Here is an 18,505-nt window from a genome sequence, read left to right as displayed (position 1 = left end):
GCGACAATAGTGCGTGCATAGGCACTTATACCTTATCCAGCCTCCTGCATCGATCGCAATGGACTAGTAGTTGTTCATACTTTATAAAACGTCAGTTATAAATATATGCATACGACGTCGGCGCAAGTGATTGATGAATTGATGATCATCAAATTCCAACATCGAAGCTAGTCTTACTCATTTTCCCGTTAAAGTTCGACTGATGTGTTCGTGGAAGGTTAACCTGATCAATATACAGCGATGATTTGTCGCGATGGCTGGAAGGTACAGACAGCTTCTCAGAGCTTATCCGACCCACGACGACTAATGCTTTGGATCCCACGAGATCGTTCTAGGGCCGATTATGCGAATCTGTGAAGTGAGGCTGCAGTATAGAGGAACAATCGGCAAGCAAGCTGTAATCAAGTGGGCAGGAAGTAAACAAACAAAGGCGCGCTACAAGGACAAAGCCTAGTAGATGCTCCCATCCAAATAGAGTCGCTCAAAATCTTCTTCTTCAATATCGGAAATTGTTGCCTCGGGAGACGTCGCACGGATCACACCCTGAGAAGCCAGACTGCTATTGGCGTCGGTGGTGTATATAGGGTTCTCGTCTGTTGGCGGTTTTGGAAACGAAGCTGCTAATGGGTTATAAGAATATCCTGCATGACCATGTTGACCGTCGAACATGTTCAGCCCGATTCGTTGACCATTGCTAAATAAAACCTGCGATTGATAGCTAGTAGCGTCACTGACTAAATGCCGCTCCGTTGTTGGGGAATGCCAGCCCACGAGAGGATCGATTCGGCCATGAACATTTAGGAGCGGCTCAATATTCTCTTTGTCTGTGGTGAAACGACAGAGCCTCTCTGTAAACTCTGAGATATAATTGGCCGAAAGTACAGAGTTTGGAGTGCGATTGGTCATAGCTTCTTGTTGGAGGAAGAAATCAGAAGGTGCCGATAGCTCATATTGCAGCCCATCCTCACAATACTTGTCTTTGGGTGCTGACATATCTTGATCTGGTGTGTCACAAAACACCTTTAACTCATTGCTAGACCTAGTGTCGTTCCCGCCGAATGTTAATACAAAGTCGTCAGTACTCTTTCCACGAGGTAGGTGATTACCGCCACAAGTTGGCTCTTCGATCGAGGCACCCCGTGCAGAATGTAAACCTCGATGGCCAAAGACCTCTTTAACAGTGGTCGGGCCACGCTTGATTACCTTTTTCTTCCTCTTCCTGTCTCGTTTATGCTGAACGTTTGGGTCGGATTGGGAGAGGACACGCTTTGGACGAGTCATTCTCCGCTTTGGTATCGGTGTCTCCCCCTTAAGAGGGCTGCTGTCCTCTACATTTCCAGAGATCACACGCTGCTTTCGTAATATACCGGTAGGGGAAAAGACCAGTTCGGTAGGTGCTACACCCATAGATGTCTTTTCCATCATCCTAAGAGTGCTTTCATCCTTCTTTTGATTGCGTTTGCGCCTCATTTGTTCAGTGGCAGAGTCGAAGATATCCATTCCTGGCCAGAACACTCCTTTAAGTCTAGCAATTTCATCCACTCTTTCCTTGTCCACCTCGCTCTCAGTGTCGTCAACGAAGGGGTCGTATACCAGATGTTGATCAAGTAACTGTGAGGCCATTTCCGCAGTGCGTCCCAACGTTTTGGTCCAAGTTGGCATACGTTGCAAGGCGGAGGCTCCCTCGTCATCAGAATCAAACACAGGCTCTTGCTTCCATTGATGGGCTTCTGTTTCAATAAGAGTATGAGAACTAAGCGTAGGGTGCAATGGATAGTCCAACTCCGCGTGAACATGTGGGGGGTGGTTCGAAGCTGCAGCCACTGTAATGCAGTTCGCAGAGACGGATGATCTCTGGTTACTATCCTTATGCTCTATATTCGAATAGGGTGCAACAAGGCGAGGATCCAGGTAGACAGGAGGAGGGATATCAAGCAGCGGGCAGGCCGGCGCTGGAGGACTTCTGTATCCATGACTCTTTATAGAACATGATTTGTCCTGAGCTGCAATCTTTCCCTGATTCTTTTTCCTGCGAGCATCTTTCGAGGATAAACGGTCAGAGAGCAACTTCGCAAGGTTATTGGCCTTATACCATCGGTCGTACTCATCGAGTAGAATGACGGCTTGGGGCTCTTGATGACTGCGGACTTGCAATTTGAAGTAATGAGAAAGATGAGCCTTGGATGAAACGTGGGTCAACAAATGAGACACATCACTGAATCTGGGTTTCCTAGGGCAAATATTGCACAAAAGTGCAGCTGCATCCATTGTAGATAACCTTAAAAAATGAAAGAACCAAGTAGGGCAAGATTCAAAGAAGGCAAGAAGTTAGAGCTACCCAGGGCAAGTTGTTGCATGCACGAAACCTGAACAAACCGCTGGAAATACTGGACACAAGACCGAACTAGAAAGACTGGCCTTCGTGTTACATATTCGAGATTCCTTGAGGATTGAGATAGTGGCAGCTGGTAAAAATTACCAGCAAACTTGCCCTGCAGAATCAACTACCGCCAGGGCAAGTTGTAGGATGGTGGGAAGAAGACATAATATTGCTGTCTACACGAGCAACTAGAGAAGGAACCCCTGAAAACCTTCTAAACGGGCAGGCACCTACTTTGCAAGGTACCGTACCGTGACTTCCAGTATTATGGCTTAAGTTCATACATACGGCCAGCGGGAAACTAGGGTACATTACCTAGACAGAAACGAAAGGGCTTCAGTCAAGGGTCGAGCAATAGAGACTAGGGGTGTCGATTATACGATTTCAACTCATATTGGAAGATCAGAAAACATTGCTAGTATTAAGAGTTACATGGTTTCATGTGCCACTGTGTCTTAACGACCATTTAACAAGGTCATTGTGGGGGGGTATGAAGCGGAAATAAGTCACAGTACCAATCATTCTTCTCCTGCCTTGTATCCCATAATCCATTGAAAGCAGGGTAAGATGGGTTATTAGATTGCAGGAGGTGCGAACTACGAGAAATAGAGGTAAAATGGCTGATATCACATCGACAAGCACTTCGTTGTTATTGCTTTGGGCATACAGCTAATCACCCGTTAGTGTTAGTGGCCATGCAGGAAATCCAAGTTAGATAACTCACTAGACAGGATCTACTTCTTGTACGCCGCCATACTTTAGGAGGCTCAACCCTGCAATGGCAAAGTGTGTATGAAAGACGTCGACCATGTTACCAGGTCGGTCTCCAAAGCCACCATTCTCCGGATCCTGGTTGGAGTTAAAAAAAGAATTGGCATTTTGGCGAATGAATTGAAACTTACCTGACAACGTAGGATGAATGCAGTAAGCTTGTCACCATTAATCCAGTGAAGCTTGCCAATCATAGCCAAGCTGGCTCCAACCCACCAGCTATAACAGACATCTTCCAACTTCTCTGGACGTCCATTAAACCCCCCCTTTTCCACTTGTCTCTCGCTCAGCCAACCACCGAGGCGGTCTTTATTTACCAAGTCAAGGCGCCCAGCAATCGCTAAAGCTCCAACACATGTAAATATCTGACCAGCATGTGATTCGGCTCCAGGGCGAATCCCATAGCCTCCGTCCAGGTTTTCACATTCCTGGACATAGGCAACGGCCTTTGAGACGTCAACAGTATCAAGGAGACCTAATAGTGACAATGCATTGAAAGCACCATACAAGAATCGCGTGTCTAACTCACCCCACTCGTCACCCATGAATGAACCAGTTTTCGGGTCCTGTAATCCTGCGATGAACGAGCCAACTTTGTGCTTGCCCCCCAGTCCACGCTTTTCCAACTCATCCACGGCATCCAGCATTACAAGGATTTGAACTGCAGAAACTGTATATAGCATATGGGCATCATGACCGGGGGCTGCCCCGAACCCACCATTCCTGTGCTGACACGAGAGGACAAAATCAACGGTGTCTTCACGAGGTAGAGCTTGGGGGCAGTTGAGAAGATGCAGAGCTGTTAAGCCCCAGTAGACTCCATTAAGTCGAAGATGCTCCGTGAGCCAATATTCAAGCTCATCCCTCCTCTAGCATCACCTGTCAACCATCTTCACCATCATCCAAAGATGAATGGAACAACGCACGCTGTCCAAATTTTTGATATACTCCACATGTTTATGAACACATAAAATCTGGTCGGGCTGAGTTTCAACAGCCCTACCAGGCCCCGACACTAAAGACATGTTTTACGTGGAGGGTGGTGTCAGTTAGTAGTTCAGTCACTAGCACAAAGCAAGCTAGCTTTGGGGGGGGACCTATTGTTCGGAAGGCAATTCTCTAAGCGGCTCAGTACTCAGCCAGCTAAGATCAGGTGAACTTAAAAAGATAGAAAAAGAAAAGAAGGTGATGATAAGAACCGGCACTTCAGAGGTTACACCAAGAAGGAGACCTGCATCGTCTTTAGGAAATCAGAGTTAACTTTCACGGTGCTTCCAGTGCATGTATAATGTCTATATCAGACAAGGGCAGACAAGGCCTGCGTAAGTTTTCGGCAGACTAGTGAGGGGGGAAGAAAAAGCTTTTTTGCAGGGATGAGTGTGGTCGGGTACCGAGGGCTTCCTCACACGTGACTTGGCGCCACCGGGTGAACCGCCGGCGCAGAAGCGGGGCCATGTTTCAGACAGTTTTTAGGGTGGGATCGCCAGGGCGGGCAGCGGTGTGAACTTAACCCCTGAGCGCTTACAATTTGCCCCTGGGTCCCTGCTTTTATCTCAATACTGCATTGATTGATGGAGACTTTAATAGTGTCCAGTGGCTGCTGATTCTTTTGTCGCTCAGTTCGCTATTGTGGTTTTATTGGGATTAGACTCTTGCTGATCAAAAGCTGTAGACGTAAATCCAGTATTTGCTGAAGCATTCCTTCGTAAGTAAGAATAGTAACACTGTTCCAGTTATTCTTGAGAGAGACCGTACTAGTGCAAAAGCGGATCCTTGTTCTCATGGAATCAATCCTTCCCACGTGTACGGAGTACCGTCTCCAATTTCAATGTTTAACACAAGAGGTACGAGTACGATCTACAATGTATGCAAATGAGGGGTATAAATTCTGTGACCCAATAATATATTATATGTATATAATTCTTTTAATTTCCATATTCAATTTATTACTGTTTTTTAGTATATACCGCAATGTACCATGTACCGAGTCCTCCCGGTAGGAAGAAAAAATGGATAAAAAAGGAAAGAAGCGAAAAAGGATCATTCGGCGCCGGGGTACGTAATTGGTAAAGCTTTATTCGGGCACATTAGATAGTAGGTTTTACTTTATAATTCCAATATTTTCTCTTCTTCTGCTCTCCTTTTCTGTTACCGTTTTCTTTTAGGTAAATAAAGATGCTTGGAGGGGCATTTTGTGTATAAATGTTCAGTACCTACCCTTCTATCTTCTCTAGTATATATTACTTTTTATACCCGCCCCACTAGTGGTATCACGATGTCCAGTGTGAACCGTGGTAGCATACCCACTTGAAGCTCAAAAGGATCAGTCGTTAGATACTTGAAAATGGGGTATTGAAAAAGAAGAAAAAATTCTTGATGTGAATTGACCTTTTAGGTACGGAATTTTACATGTAGCAGCACAAATCAGTAGAAAATTATGCAGACACAATTCACCATATGAGCGTACTGTTTACTAGTGGTATCAGATTGTAGTCAAGATACTTACAACTTTGATGCTATGACCGCCTCCGCGCCAGGCACCTCGTTTGTGTTGATTGCATCCTCCGCTGATTCGCCCGTGCCATGGAACGCTGCCCCAGGGCGATATTTGGTCGGCCAATCCTTTGTTGCAAACGCTGATTCTTAGTCGTAGCGTACATCATCCCGCCCAAGACACTAGCTGCCAGGCCCGATCTTTTAAGCCAATCATTGTCACCAATCCATTATTTAGATGGGTTTTCCCGATCTTTCGGTGTATACCTTTGTACACATTCGCTTTACTATACACAATGCGTCCCTGTGCATTGTATATTGGGAGGCTGTGGTAGGCTGCAACACAAATAATAATAATGAAAAACTATACTAGTATACCTAGTAATTCTTCTACAATCGGTTTAAGATGTCTCGAAGTTATATTAGAAAAGGCCGACCTCTCTATATCATCGAACACAAAGTATTGTCCAGTGACCTGAACATGTCCTGATACTCCAACCCGACGGACGATCGGTCGGTGGGTTGGACCAAACGTCACCGTCGACACTACAAGCCACCTTTTTTTTTGCCCCTTCCATTAAATTTGGCTCATCGATCACCCACAAACTCTGGTCGGATCCGAATTGTATTTGTAAACTTAAAAGAGGGCACAAATAATGGCAGAAGAAGAAGAAGAAGAAGAGAGAGAGAGAGAAAGCTCCATATAAGGATTTGAAGTATACGGACAAGAAAATTGGAACAGCGTTTCTTATGATAATCCCCATCAGTGCACTAGATGCAAATAGGCTTTTCCATAGCGCTCCAAAAGCCACGCAGTAGCAATTCTGGAGCCTTGCACAACGCCAACTCCACTATCAGTTTGCCCCCTTAAAGAACGGAGCTTCTTAGCCTGACACACAGCCGCGCTTGCATAACGCTGTCAAGGAATGTGTCGAGTCTGAGCACCTTCAGAACCGTGCGGGTACCGCTCTCTCGTGTCAAGGTTTTTGACGACCAAGTCCATACAGTCCCCTTGAAAGCTCCATACTGAGGATTTGCTTTTCTTCTCTCCTTTCCGTTCTCTTTGAATTTTCTTAGATGTTATCTTCTTTTCTTTTCTTTTCTCTCTTTTCTACTTCGGTGCCCTTCTGCCGCCCCTTAGCAGATCCAACAACATAGCACAGCACGCTAGTCACTCCTCGCTCGCTTTACCGACCGCCCTTCTGAGACCGCTCCGCAGCCAAAGAAAAAAGAGGAAGAAAAAATATTTAAAAAATAAAAATAAAAATAAAAAGAAACAGAGAGAGACGAGAGAGAAAGCCTAGTAGGGCAGCAATAATTCAACAATTCAACTGTGCCCAAGGAATTTACCAGAAAACCTATCCATCAACCTCCTGCGTGGACTAGGAAGAGAATCAATCAAGAACGTCCAATTCTTAATATGAGGGGCTGCGCATTCTGGTATGTCCTATCAATTTCAATACTTGTGATGGCAACATGGCCATGGATTCTATCAAAACTCCCTTTCCCATGACCACATGATAAATTCACTTCAAGTCGCTCGCTCTCTCCCCTTTCTGGACGCATACCAAGGGGTGAGCCATGACGATGTCAGCCTTCGTGATGGCTTCATGCATTCATAGCCCCCCCTTTCCCCTTCTTTTATCAACGCTCCTTACCGTTAAATGCTGCACGCCACTCTTTCTTCCTATCTCCCTAACGCAAAGCCATCTTTGTTTCTAGCCAGGATCGCTGATGGCCATGCAACTATTTCTTAGACGCGGTCGCTCCGAGATATTTTCCTCTTCCACGTACGATCATTGTTTGCTTTGACAGCGTTTTCGACACCGACATTTAGGAAATATATTGGCAAGGCTGGTCCCATTGCAGTCGGTTCATTCATCCTACTCTCTCTCGGGGTATCTTCCCAGAATACATGGGTCCTTGGAGGAAGGGATAATTTTAGGATATTCAGGCTCTAAAGATTAAGAAAGAGCCAATTTTTTTTAGAACAAGGGTAAGTTCTAGAATCTGGGGTCTCTTCGGTTAGTCTGTTTCAGCATCCCAAAAATACCACCGCTCAATTGGGAACTTACGTGCATCCCGTGCTAACGTATGTTTTTGTGAATAATAGATCGATCTTTTTTTCTCCTTAGCATTCAGTTAGCGCTTGGAGTATCGCTTCTGCCGGTCTCCCCCTGACGAATTGCCAACGCCGCTATCTGACCCGCGATCAACGTCTAAAATGCCGTCTAGACAGTCCACTGTTCCCAATTTAGATCTCAGCCCTTCCACACTCCAAACAAGCACAAAGTCTTCGTCCCCACATACACCCGGCGCAAGCTCAGATGGACCCAGTCCCCTGACACCGCGGTCTCCCAAATCTTCGTCAAGTTCAACGTTCTTCAAGGGCACCACAATCCGCTCCGTAACACAAGAACATAATACCAGCTCGAATAGCCCTACCCTACCGGTCTCCCCGGCGTTTACTGCAGAGTCACCTACTCAAGGAGTCACGGCCATTCCTCAGTACCCTCCCTCTCCGCGCGACTCACCCAAACATTGCCGTGACCCCTCACGTTCGTTCTTCGCAAATCTAAAGGCACCAAAAGCTTCACATAGGGCTCAGAGATCGGATAGCTCGGGGAATTCGGGTGATAAGCCTAGGAGCCGTGGCAGTTCCAGAGATCGCAGGACACAGATTTCATCGAAGCTGTACGAGTCAACGCCAGATCTCCCTGGTGCAATTGAACGTGCAGCGCAACAAGAGAGCAGTAAGTACAGAATACATGGCTATCACTTCGTTCAAAATATACTGACACTTTCTAGACTGCCATTCTTTTGAAGACCGGTCCGCGCAGCCATCAGAATTCAAGAAGCTTGGCCCTGAATCCGAGCCTAGTCATACCCTGAAGAAGGGAAAGCCCCGTTTTGCCAACCTCCTTTCCCGTTCTCGCTCAATAAGATTAGACGACTCCGCTGTGAACAGGATCACGCATCGACGTCCGTCAACCAGCCTTATGAGACTAGAAGAAAGCGTCAAAGGGGAGGCACAGGCGACCCCAAAAGCAGCACCCACGCGTCCAGAGAGAGAAGCCAAGCCAACAGCGATTCCTCATGTCCGCAGTTACACCATTGATCGACCTACAGAAGTTCACAGTGGCTTAGTACGAAAGGAACGACATGGAGGGTCAATGGTTCCCTCAGCTTCCTTGAGTCAAGTGTCGGGCGCTTCGGCAGCGCTGTTCAATAACATTAAACAGTCATCAAGTGGTGCTGCGGATCGGATTGGGAAGGCAGGAAAGGGATTTTTTGGAAAGATCACCAGGAGCGGCAGTACCAATGAGCGGGAACTCATTAATGACGACAACTATGTCTGTTCTGTGATCAACTTGCCGCTTATTGAACAAGCCCGGCGAACTCGTATAGCAAAGCGACTCGAGGATTGTAAGGACAAGACAGAATTTTGGATGCCAGCCTTACCATATCGCTGTGTTGAGTAAGTTGAACGCTTCCGTTCTGAAGGTGGGTAACTAACGTTACATCAGTTACCTTAATTTCAAAGGCTGTGAAGAAGAGGGACTTTACCGTGTTCCGGGTAGTGGGAAAGAAGTCAAGCATTGGCAACGACGCTTTGATACCGGTAGGTTTACCAAGATTTGCCCTATTGAGGTAAGAATCTAATAGTATTTCCCTCTAGAGCTTGACATCAACCTTTTTGATGAGCCGGACCTTTATGACATCAATACGATTGGCTCCATGTTCAAGGCTTGGCTTCGAGAATTACCCGATGAACTCTTCCCTAAGGAAACGCAGGCTATGATCGCCGAAAAATGCGAGGGCGCAACTACTGCTCCACAGATGCTTAAAGATGAGCTCTCAAAACTACCACCCTATCATTACTACCTCCTTTTCGCCATCACATGTCACTTAAACCTTTTGCATTCCTATGTCGATCAAAACAAAATGGACTACCGCAATCTTTGCATCTGCTTTCAGCCCTGCATGAAGATAGATGCTTTCTGCTTCAATTTCCTTGTCTGTGACTGGAAAAATTGCTGGCAGGGTTGCTGGACGGAGAAGGAATATCTTCAGATCGAACAAGAAATGGACGAAAAGGAAAACTCATCGCATACACAACAGGACAACGATTCGGGATTTCCACAAGCAACGAGAATCGAAGAGAGAGCTATATCTTCGTCCGGTAGCAGCCAGCCTTCTATCCAAGAACAACCTTCTCGTCCCGAAACGGCCAAGGGCCGCAAGCACAGACCTAAGAACATTGAAACCACACATACTAGGAGTGTTTCCCAGCTTCCTGAGCTGGGGCCTCCGCTGTCTCCTATTCAGATATGAGAATACTCCAGCACAAAGCCGCTGTATGGTTTACATGGGTTGAGGCACATCAACTCCTGCATTACACATTTGAGCTCTTTGATCAGGCTGGCCTGCATCTTCCCTTCCCCCCTTTTGTTGAGTTGAGACCTTTGGGGGATTGCTAGATTAAAGTTTAGGACTGGATCCGCTGAGCAAGCATTACTTCAGTACCCTGAGTCCGAATCTTTGCAATATTTTCTCTTTAATTAAACTCTGATTCGCTTATGTTTCCCTGCTCTCTGTTGCTAGCGATTCCCGCGACCCTTTTTCCCTTTTATATTAGTATGCATGCCCGGCGCCATCGGAGTCCGTTGATATTGCCTACCTTTACTTTCTCCCTTGTTTGTTGTACAGATTGGAATTGGCCTTTTTCTACTTTCGCCCTCTATCTCTCTTCATTATTTCTTTAACATGTATCTTTGGCGGGTTTTTGCTCCAGAATTCTATAAGACCACATGCATGTATTCTTGCTCTAACGTTTTTATACATTCGTTGATATTCCCCCATAGGAGCTTGTTTCGGTGCCTTTTCAATTATGGTTTATTTTTAACTGCATGTTCTTGGAGTGCTGTGCTGGTACATATTTTGTAACATAGATCAATGATTAGGGCATACGTCACACTTGAAGAGTCTAATGGAATGATAAACGCTTCAGATTACGTTGCAAGGGCGAGAATCTAACTATAGAACCCACAAGGATATGCTACCAGAATGTACAAGGATTGTTCTCGGTCATTAAGTAAGAACAGAAGAAAATGTTTTAAAACCGACAGTTGCTTTTTTAACCTAAATGGCAGTAGTCCATTTAGGTAACATGAGACATCAAAGACCGCGACTCCATCCAAACGCCTAATAAGCCCAGTATTCCAGACAAATAAAGAGTTAGGGAATTTGGCCAAAGCCCGACGAAAGAGCCTTGATTAACAAAAGATGCAAGTTAGGAAGCACATCTCTTAACCACCACCGGACTTCCTGGCTTTCCGGTCATTGTTCCTCATTTTTCTTTCATTTCTCCGTATTCTGTCCTTGCGCTCAGCCCGCGACATCCCACGAATTGAGCTTCCCTGAGCTGCAGCCTCCTCCTCCTTCTTCCAATCCTTCTCGTTTACCTCAACCAACCAATCATCATCCGTCTTGTTCGCCCCCTTATAGCCCCAACGAGGTACCCAATCGCCCTTCTCTTCGTCATAGACCAACTTCTTCCGGCGCTCCTTGTCCGCAAGTGCAGCGCCAGGCTTGCCACTGTATTTGCCAATACCCTTCTTGCGTGCGAAAAGCTCCCACTTGGTGGGGGGCTTGGGCGTGGGCAATGGCTTGTGTCTTGGAAGGACAGTCGTGGGAGCAGGAAGTGTCAAGAGCACACCCTCTTGTGAGGAAGTAATAGGGCAGGTAGTGAGAAGTTGGTTGAGGAGAGACTGGACACCATCGCGGGCTGTGGCCTTTAGAGAAACGTTTACTGGTTCGGAGCGGGAGATTTCGAGCGGGTTGGGATCATTTGCAACGAGATGGCCGAGATCAAAGGTGTATGGAGTAGGTTTGGAAACAGTGATAGGCCTGATGTGCCATGGCAATTAGCATATGTTGTGAAAGCGATGTGTATACCAGCGTCTATAGAGAGCAACTCACAATCTCTCTGGCTTGGATTTTGTCACTGCGGAGGCAGAACTTGTTGTTTCTGCGGCAGACATTTTGAAGCGCACCTCACTCGAAGTCACGGAGGTAGAAAAAGCGCTAAAGAAAGTGGGACACAGTTGTAAGATAGACTACCCGATAGGAAAACTGAAGTGGAAAAAAAAAAGTTGACGATAAAATTTGGGGAGCCGCTTTAAGGGGAGCACGATTTCGATAGACCGCCTTCCTAATTTACTCAGCGGCAACTACACTAATCCTGAACAGGTAAACTGAGGAATCTTAGTTGAAGTTCCAAAATGTGCTCCGAATCTCAATCCAATTCATACGCTTGGGCAACACTCCGCGCAGCCTCCCCTTCCTTAACCCCACAGCAGTTCCCATTGACCGACATACCACTGGCCGCTGTGCCAGTGTGTTTCAGCACAATGGTTTCTTCCTTCTGTTGGAGCTGTCTGACACGGCTTCGTTCGACACCTCGAGCCGTTTTACCTCCGTCGGTAGCAGCACCTAGAGCAGCATCATTTCACACATCAACGGTGCGCTATGCATTGCCAACGAAAAAGAAAAACAGCTTGGATGGTCCTCCCAAGTACCGTCAGGCCAAATCCGCTAGAATGAAGAAGAAGAAGCCAGTTGAAAAGGCGCGTCCGCCTCCTGTCGGAGAACGGAAAGCATTGCGGAAGCGTATCGTTCTCAGCAACCCCAATGCCCTTGAGGTCGAGGGTATGCAGGACCTGTCATCGGAGAATATGATAGACGCACGCCTTCGGGGATCTGTTCTCGGTCTCCCTGTGCCGATGCTCACTCAGCTGAGGGCTGTTGAGGCCTTCAAGCCGAAACAGGGCTGGTCGATATTCCGCCGGCCGGGCACAGTGGTGAGACGGGAGTCATTAGAATTGGGCAGACTGATTGACTCTATCTCTAACGAGGGACAAGACAAGGGAAAGTCTGTTAAGAAGATTGTCACCGGTGTCAGAGGGTCAGGGAAAACCGTTCACTTGCTGCAGGCCATGGCTATGGCTTTTACCAAGCAATGGGTCGTGTTCACTGTTCCAGAGCGTGAGTTGATCACATCTCTATATGTGTAGTCTTTCTAACAACCCCTTCAGCCCAGGATTTGGTCATTGCGCACTCTAGCTACGCACCACTTTCTGATGAAACGCCACACTTGTATGTTCAGAACGACATGACTGCTGCGTTGCTGTCTCGCACAGTGGCCGCCAATGAGCAGGTTCTGAAAACACTCCATATCTCCCAGGAGCATTCGGCTCTCAAGTCCGTCGTTAAGGCTGGTATGACTCTTGAGGAGCTTGCCAAACTTGGTATCCAGGACCACGCCATTGCCTGGGCCGTCTTCCAAGCATTGTGGACTGAGCTTACCGCAACTTCCCCTGCCCCTGGCTTTGATAAGAATTACAAGCCTCGGCCCCCTATGCTTGTTACCGTGGATGGCCTGTCTCACTGGATGAAAAACAGCGAATATCGTTCCGCGGATTTTGAGCCTATCCACGCTCACGACCTGGTGTTTGTGCGACACTTTCTCTCGCTGTTGAAGCCTGGTACCGGAAAGCCCGCCCTTCCAAACGGTGGTCTCTTACTTTACGCCACTTCTGCTTCCAATAATCCGACGATCTACGGTTTTGAAGTCGCGCTCAAGCAAATCGCTGCTCGCCAGGCTGGCCTGAATTCTTCGGCTCCCGAATTCCCTCAAGCTGATCCATACAGCGGAGCTGACAAGCGTGTGATTGATGCCTTTGACTCTTCGAAGCCCACTATCACAAAGGAAGGCATGCTGCAGCTTCAGACGCTTGGTGGACTCACCCGCGAAGAATCCAGGGGCTTCATGGAATACTTTGCCCGCAGTGGTCTTCTGCGAGAGAAGATTAATGACGAGTGGGTTGGTGAAAAGTGGAGCTTGGCTGGCGGTGGTATAATTGGCGAATTGGAGAAATTGGGGAGACGACTGAGAGTGACCGACTAGATATGTCATTGCATTTATCATCCCTAGTATATTCTAGATTCCCGCTATTCTGTCCCATGTGTACCCTTTCTGTCACCGCATCCCGTTCACATGCAGCGCTATTGGATGGACTCGGCTTTTGTCAAAATAAATGTATTTTACTAGTTGTATTAGGGTTTCTGCATTTCTGTATGCATATAATGGAATTTGAAAATATATATTGTCACTTCTCTCATAGTTGGACTACATACAGTCCAGCGGTTCAGAAAAGGGGTCGTGGGCCAGATTAAACAATGAATGGTAAACAATAGTTCGTCTAAATATAAACAGGTGGGGAACACCGGAGATAAGTGTTAGGCGCAGTCGGAGATCAAATGATACCTGACATAGTTTGTTAACACAGCCTTCTTGTTCTGCTCTTCTCCCGTTCATCTCTACATTATACCATTTATGCTTACTGCAACGTAGCTCTTCATGTAGGAGTTGTGCTGTTCGTCCCATTCAGCGACAGGTCAGCAGATCAGTTCATTCGTCATTCGGGAATCGTGCTCCCCTGACCTAATATTTAAACCCCGCGCTCCTGCTTCACTTCAGTAAGTTGACAATGACCTCTGCAAGCCGCATAACCGCTCACCAACATATTGCTTTAGAGATGTACGGATCTCACCCTTACTCGAATTCTTCCAGTCAAAAAAATTCAGGGCCTCCGGCACCAGAATGGCGAGTTCCATCAACTGCGCAACAGCGGCCCTCACGGAAGCCTACGCCTGGGTCTACTCCTCCACCGCCGCCGCCACATCCTCCACTGTCGGCATCTTCTTATAATCCGAACACCTACGGCTCTATATCTAGTCATTCGCAAGTTGCGTCTAACGTCGGTGCAAGTGGATCGCCAGGCGCTAGTTCTGCGACTGTAGATACGACTGCCTGGGGGGTAAAGTACAATAGGCAGCAATATCCTATCTACGCACCTCCGCCGCTCCCTGTAAGTCTCGGTTCCACCTTAGGTATTGCCTGATTAACGGTATCTTACAGCCTCGACCCTCAAGTACTCCTGGCCATTCTTCCAGTGCACAGTCTCCGATAGTGAGCCCGTCTGGTACAACAAAGCCTTTAGCAGCCGCTCCAACGTATGGCCCTTTGTCGTCTGCCGCGGAATACCAGCCGCAATGGACGACAAATGCTCCATATGCATCACAACTGCCTGCTGTTAATTCTTTGCCGCCGCCGCCGCCTCCAGTTCCTCCTGGATACCAAAACCCAACGCCACAGCAAGGTTGTCAAACACCACAACAGTTGTCGCCTCCACCATATTCGGTCCTTCCTCCTGCAGAGTCAAAAGATAGTAGCGCCCAGCAGCATGTTTCAATCTCTTCTACACACGCCCCATCGCTTCAGCCAACACCTTTGGGGGAAGTTCCAGTGTCCGCTGCAAATACTTCATCATGTGGAGGAGCCCTTCCTGTGACTGCTCCCCCAGTCCCTCCTAAAACCAGCGCCAATATTATTCCCACAAGTACCTTTCCATTGGATCCTTGGGGCCCGTCCGACTGGGAACACTTGACACCCGCTCCAGGAGACATTGATGATGTAGAAGCTCTTGGGCCTAAACAGAACGCTGCTCACCTGGGTGCTACTTCAGAGCTACCGCCAAGCTATCCAGCACCCATGCCCAGTACAACTTCAAACAGCCAGACTATAGATTACACGCCGTCTCCAAATGTGTCACCTATAACCCAGCCTATGCATACACAGAACGGCACAATGGGCCAGAACACCCCTGTTAGTTCGAGCATAACACAGGGTACCCAAGAACCGCCTCGACCAGTGAGAATGGACACATCCGAATCGATATATAGTATTGCATCTGCCACCGAAACCTCTGAGAGTATCGATGGTGTCATTGAAGCTTGGAATCGGCCCGTTACTGCAGACCCTCAACCCTCAGCCTCGCAATCCGATCAGCGCACTTCCTCTCAGACGGATCATCCAACACCAATGCAGAAGCTCAGCCCACTTGAGATCCCTAAACCAAAACAAGATTTCAGTATACCACGAAAAGAGATTCAGTCGGGTGTGAATACCCCCCGATCAAGCAATACTCCCAACGAAGTGAGCGCAAAAGTGGACGCATCTTCTCCACAGCTCAAGCTGTTAGACCCTTATGACGACTTGGACCCATGGTCAAAGTCCTCCTTAGAGCGTTATGTGGCAATGTTGCGTAAGGAGGCCGTCGCTGATTCTGATGCAGAACGTTTCAAGATATTCACGGCCTTTATGTCCAAGGAGACGAAACTTCGTGAGATTTTGTACAACATCGAGCATGAACCGGAACTTGAAGATGTTGCTGATCAACGACCAACATCAGATTTGCAGCAGTCCGGTAGAACTACACCGCCGATTGAGTCAGGCTTGATTCCGGTTGAGCTAGAGGAAAGCAATGTAGAATCAGCCGATGTTTCGGAAGACCTGGAGGACGGAAAGTATAGCCCGGGAGGACGTCCTATTCTTCCTAGGGTTCACACGCCTAGTACTCTTGGTCTCGAGAGGCCTGCCTCTCAACCACCGGGCAAAAGCCATAACTCAGGGCAGCAACATCAGTCTCAGGCACTAAGAGCTACGTCGGTGCCGCCTTCTCTGCTTGGTAAACAGGAGCTGTCTCCTTTAATGAGCAACCCTCCGCAGCCTATATACACACCGTTTCGTTACACCGAAGGCCCTCAGCGGGGCTCTGATCACCTTGTGGTTGGTCGCCCTGCATACCAGGCCTACTCGGCCTTGCGACAAGCCTCAGCAGAAAGCGGACGGGTGATGTCGAACGCCCCTCTCTTGGGGTCTCAAGAAGATCCAAATTCCACGACTACTCATGCGGGAAATAATGGGCATGATGAAACTTTCATCGGCCTAATCAGGGAGAAAAGCGTTACATATCGCAAGGCGTCGCGTAGAAAGTCATCCCCGCCTCCTTTACCAATGTCCCTCAGACAGGGGAGGCCTACTGGCCCAGTTGACGACCTGCGTTCTATGGTATCGTCACCCCTGGCCAAGCAGTCAGAAAGCTCATGGCACATCACAACACGAAAGGACCTAGAGAAGTATTCAAACGACTTTGATTATATCCAAGAGGCAGTCAACTCCTGGGAAACAGCGAGCAAATCTCGCAGAGAGAATTTGGACAAGGAACGTATGCATCGCCAAGAGCTGTCGGAGAAGCGAATTGATGAGTTGTTCAATGGAAGAGAGATAGGATATGCAGACATCAATGTCCTAGAGGAGGATTTCCGCCAAACGGAGGCTCGTGCCCAGTTAGATGAGGAAAGAAAAGAACTGGAAGACTATATTGCAGAAGTGTTCAACCCCTTGGATGAGCGCCTGAAAAAAGAAATATCCGCACTCCAAGCCCAGTATGACTCTGCGCTTGGCCAGCTTGACCACGAGAACAGCAAGATCAAGAACTCAGTAACGGACAAGTACAACTTGTCTCATACGATGAAAACGGTCAATGAGATTTACCAAAAACTCGAGAATCGATACCAGAGACGTCTTGAAATTGCTTTAGACCGTGAACACCGGCGAAAGAAGACCGAAAGACGGCCCCTCGTTTTCATTGGTGACTCAGTAGCCCTCAAGCAATTGGATCAAGAATTCGATGAAATGGAGAAGCGAAATGTTTTAGAAGCGGCGAAAGATCGAGATCAGAGGGCTAACAGGCTCATGGATTCATTCGATGATGCAATCATGCACGGCCTGGGTGAGAATCAATGTCTTCTCGACGACGTTGCAGGGAAATTATCGAAGATTGATACCGCAGCCATTCGTTCGTCTAGTTTGGCTGACTCTGAGATCGAAAATATGTTGAAGTCGGTCTACAATCTTGTGGATTCGCTCCGTCAAGACTCCGAATCCATCTTGCACAATTTTGGTATTGCAGATCTAGTTCTCAATGATGCTGATTACGGCGTTTCCGTTGCAGAAGCGCGTTATGCCAACGCCGATACCGACGTATTCCAACGACTTGAGCAGGAGAAAAAGAAAGAGGATTCTAGAATCCAGGCAGACCTCAAGTCTAAGCTGGATAGTGTTCGCGCCGGACCAGCCGAAATAACTGCTACCATAAACGATCTCCTTAAGGCTTCAGGTAAAGCTCCCATTGTCAAGCCAAACCGCCCGTCAGTCTCTGTCCCTACATATCATCCTATCGATATCCTCTTCCCTGGCCCTCGTCCTACTGCCAGTGCTGGTCCCAAACCGCCTACTGAAGATTCGGAACACCAGGAGCGGCTTCGGAGAGCTCTAGAAAATGCAAAGAAGAGAAATGCCTCAAGAAATACTTCGCAACCGCAGAATTAGGCACCGTTGGAGGTTATTACCTTCTATAATAAATACTATAATTTTTATGCGGTCATGATTTTTTTTTTTTTTGGGAAGTTTTCTATTCTTAGGGATTTTACAGGGCCTCTTATTATAGATCTATCAACCCCATGAAAGATCGATAATAAGTATGCAGTCTGTTAGTTAAACAATAAGGTTCATTCTAACATATAGGATATGGTTCATCTTTGTCACACTGCCTTAGAGGTCATTTATCTGATAGTGACTGGTCATAGGGCTCAAGTAACCGCTAGTGTAGTATCACCCTCCAGAGTCCAACAGGGGCAGTGTGAATCATGGTGTGCCGCATAATCCTCCTCCCTTCAAGAATAAAAGCATGCAGAAAAAAAGGATTAGAGGGGTCTCCAGTGAACTCGGCATTGTATGTATTGAGTCTGGCTTAACTGACCCGCCAACATTTTACCAGATGTTTCCGTGTGACATACAAAGAGCAGATGGATCACTGAATATACAGTTCGATACAGACTAAGAAATATAGGATACAAAGCACGCAATTATAGCTAAATGGCTAAGTTTAAAGG

The 18,505-nt window shown here is 47.3% G+C and overlaps 5 protein-coding genes across 5 annotated transcripts; 3 read left to right on the top strand and 2 right to left on the bottom strand.

Moving 5' to 3' along the window:
* Positions 1 to 450: 450 nt before the first annotated feature.
* Positions 451 to 4,176, bottom strand: BDW43DRAFT_296836 (geranylgeranyl transferase type-2 subunit beta; the record flags this gene model as incomplete). The annotated part of the gene is made up of 4 exons (XM_032044278.1): positions 451 to 2,178; positions 3,119 to 3,229; positions 3,283 to 4,020; positions 4,078 to 4,176. The coding sequence occupies 4 exons, from the start codon at positions 4,174 to 4,176 to the stop codon at positions 451 to 453; spliced, it is 2,676 nt and encodes an 891-aa protein (XP_031905498.1).
* Positions 4,177 to 7,868: 3,692 nt separating this feature from the next.
* On the top strand, positions 7,869 to 9,979 carry BDW43DRAFT_296835 (putative Rho GTPase activator (Bem2); the record flags this gene model as incomplete). Its single annotated transcript, XM_032044277.1, has 4 exons — positions 7,869 to 8,397; positions 8,453 to 9,122; positions 9,172 to 9,266; positions 9,324 to 9,979. The coding sequence occupies 4 exons, from the start codon at positions 7,869 to 7,871 to the stop codon at positions 9,977 to 9,979; spliced, it is 1,950 nt and encodes a 649-aa protein (XP_031905497.1).
* Positions 9,980 to 10,953: 974 nt separating this feature from the next.
* BDW43DRAFT_306506 (ribosome biogenesis protein RRS1) lies at positions 10,954 to 11,688 on the bottom strand (the record flags this gene model as incomplete). Its single annotated transcript, XM_032046042.1, has 2 exons — positions 10,954 to 11,554; positions 11,627 to 11,688. The coding sequence occupies 2 exons, from the start codon at positions 11,686 to 11,688 to the stop codon at positions 10,954 to 10,956; spliced, it is 663 nt and encodes a 220-aa protein (XP_031905496.1).
* A 271-nt stretch (positions 11,689 to 11,959) lies between these two features.
* BDW43DRAFT_262263 (mitochondrial 37S ribosomal protein mS29) lies at positions 11,960 to 13,850 on the top strand. The gene is made up of 2 exons (XM_032040410.1): positions 11,960 to 12,691; positions 12,742 to 13,850. Exons 1-2 carry the CDS (start codon positions 12,058 to 12,060, stop codon positions 13,611 to 13,613), a joined length of 1,506 nt encoding a protein of 501 aa, XP_031905495.1. The 5' UTR covers positions 11,960 to 12,057; the 3' UTR covers positions 13,614 to 13,850.
* Positions 13,851 to 14,162: 312 nt separating this feature from the next.
* BDW43DRAFT_262259 (uncharacterized protein) lies at positions 14,163 to 18,183 on the top strand. The gene is made up of 2 exons (XM_032040409.1): positions 14,163 to 14,577; positions 14,628 to 18,183. Exons 1-2 carry the CDS (start codon positions 14,197 to 14,199, stop codon positions 17,940 to 17,942), a joined length of 3,696 nt encoding a protein of 1,231 aa, XP_031905494.1. The 5' UTR covers positions 14,163 to 14,196; the 3' UTR covers positions 17,943 to 18,183.
* The last annotated feature ends 322 nt before the right edge of the window (positions 18,184 to 18,505 follow it).

Source organism: Aspergillus alliaceus (genome assembly GCF_009176365.1).
Source record: "Aspergillus alliaceus strain CBS 536.65 unplaced genomic scaffold BDW43scaffold_3, whole genome shotgun sequence".
Taxonomy (NCBI): domain Eukaryota; kingdom Fungi; phylum Ascomycota; class Eurotiomycetes; order Eurotiales; family Aspergillaceae; genus Aspergillus; species Aspergillus alliaceus.
The sequence above is the reverse complement of the archived record's forward strand: the minus strand, read 5'-3'. Positions and strand labels throughout refer to the sequence as shown.

Bases quoted from the DNA above. Each gene is read 5' to 3' on its own strand.
- BDW43DRAFT_262263 (XM_032040410.1), top strand. From the start codon at position 12,058: ATGGTTTCTTCCTTCTGTTGGAGCTGTCTGACACGGCTTCGTTCGACA. The intron at 12,692-12,741 runs GTGAGTTGATCA...CAACCCCTTCAG, and splicing joins CGTGTTCACTGTTCCAGAGC to CCCAGGATTTGGTCATTGCG.
- BDW43DRAFT_262259 (XM_032040409.1), top strand. From the start codon at position 14,197: ATGACCTCTGCAAGCCGCATAACCGCTCACCAACATATTGCTTTAGAG. The intron at 14,578-14,627 runs GTAAGTCTCGGT...GGTATCTTACAG, and splicing joins ACGCACCTCCGCCGCTCCCT to CCTCGACCCTCAAGTACTCC.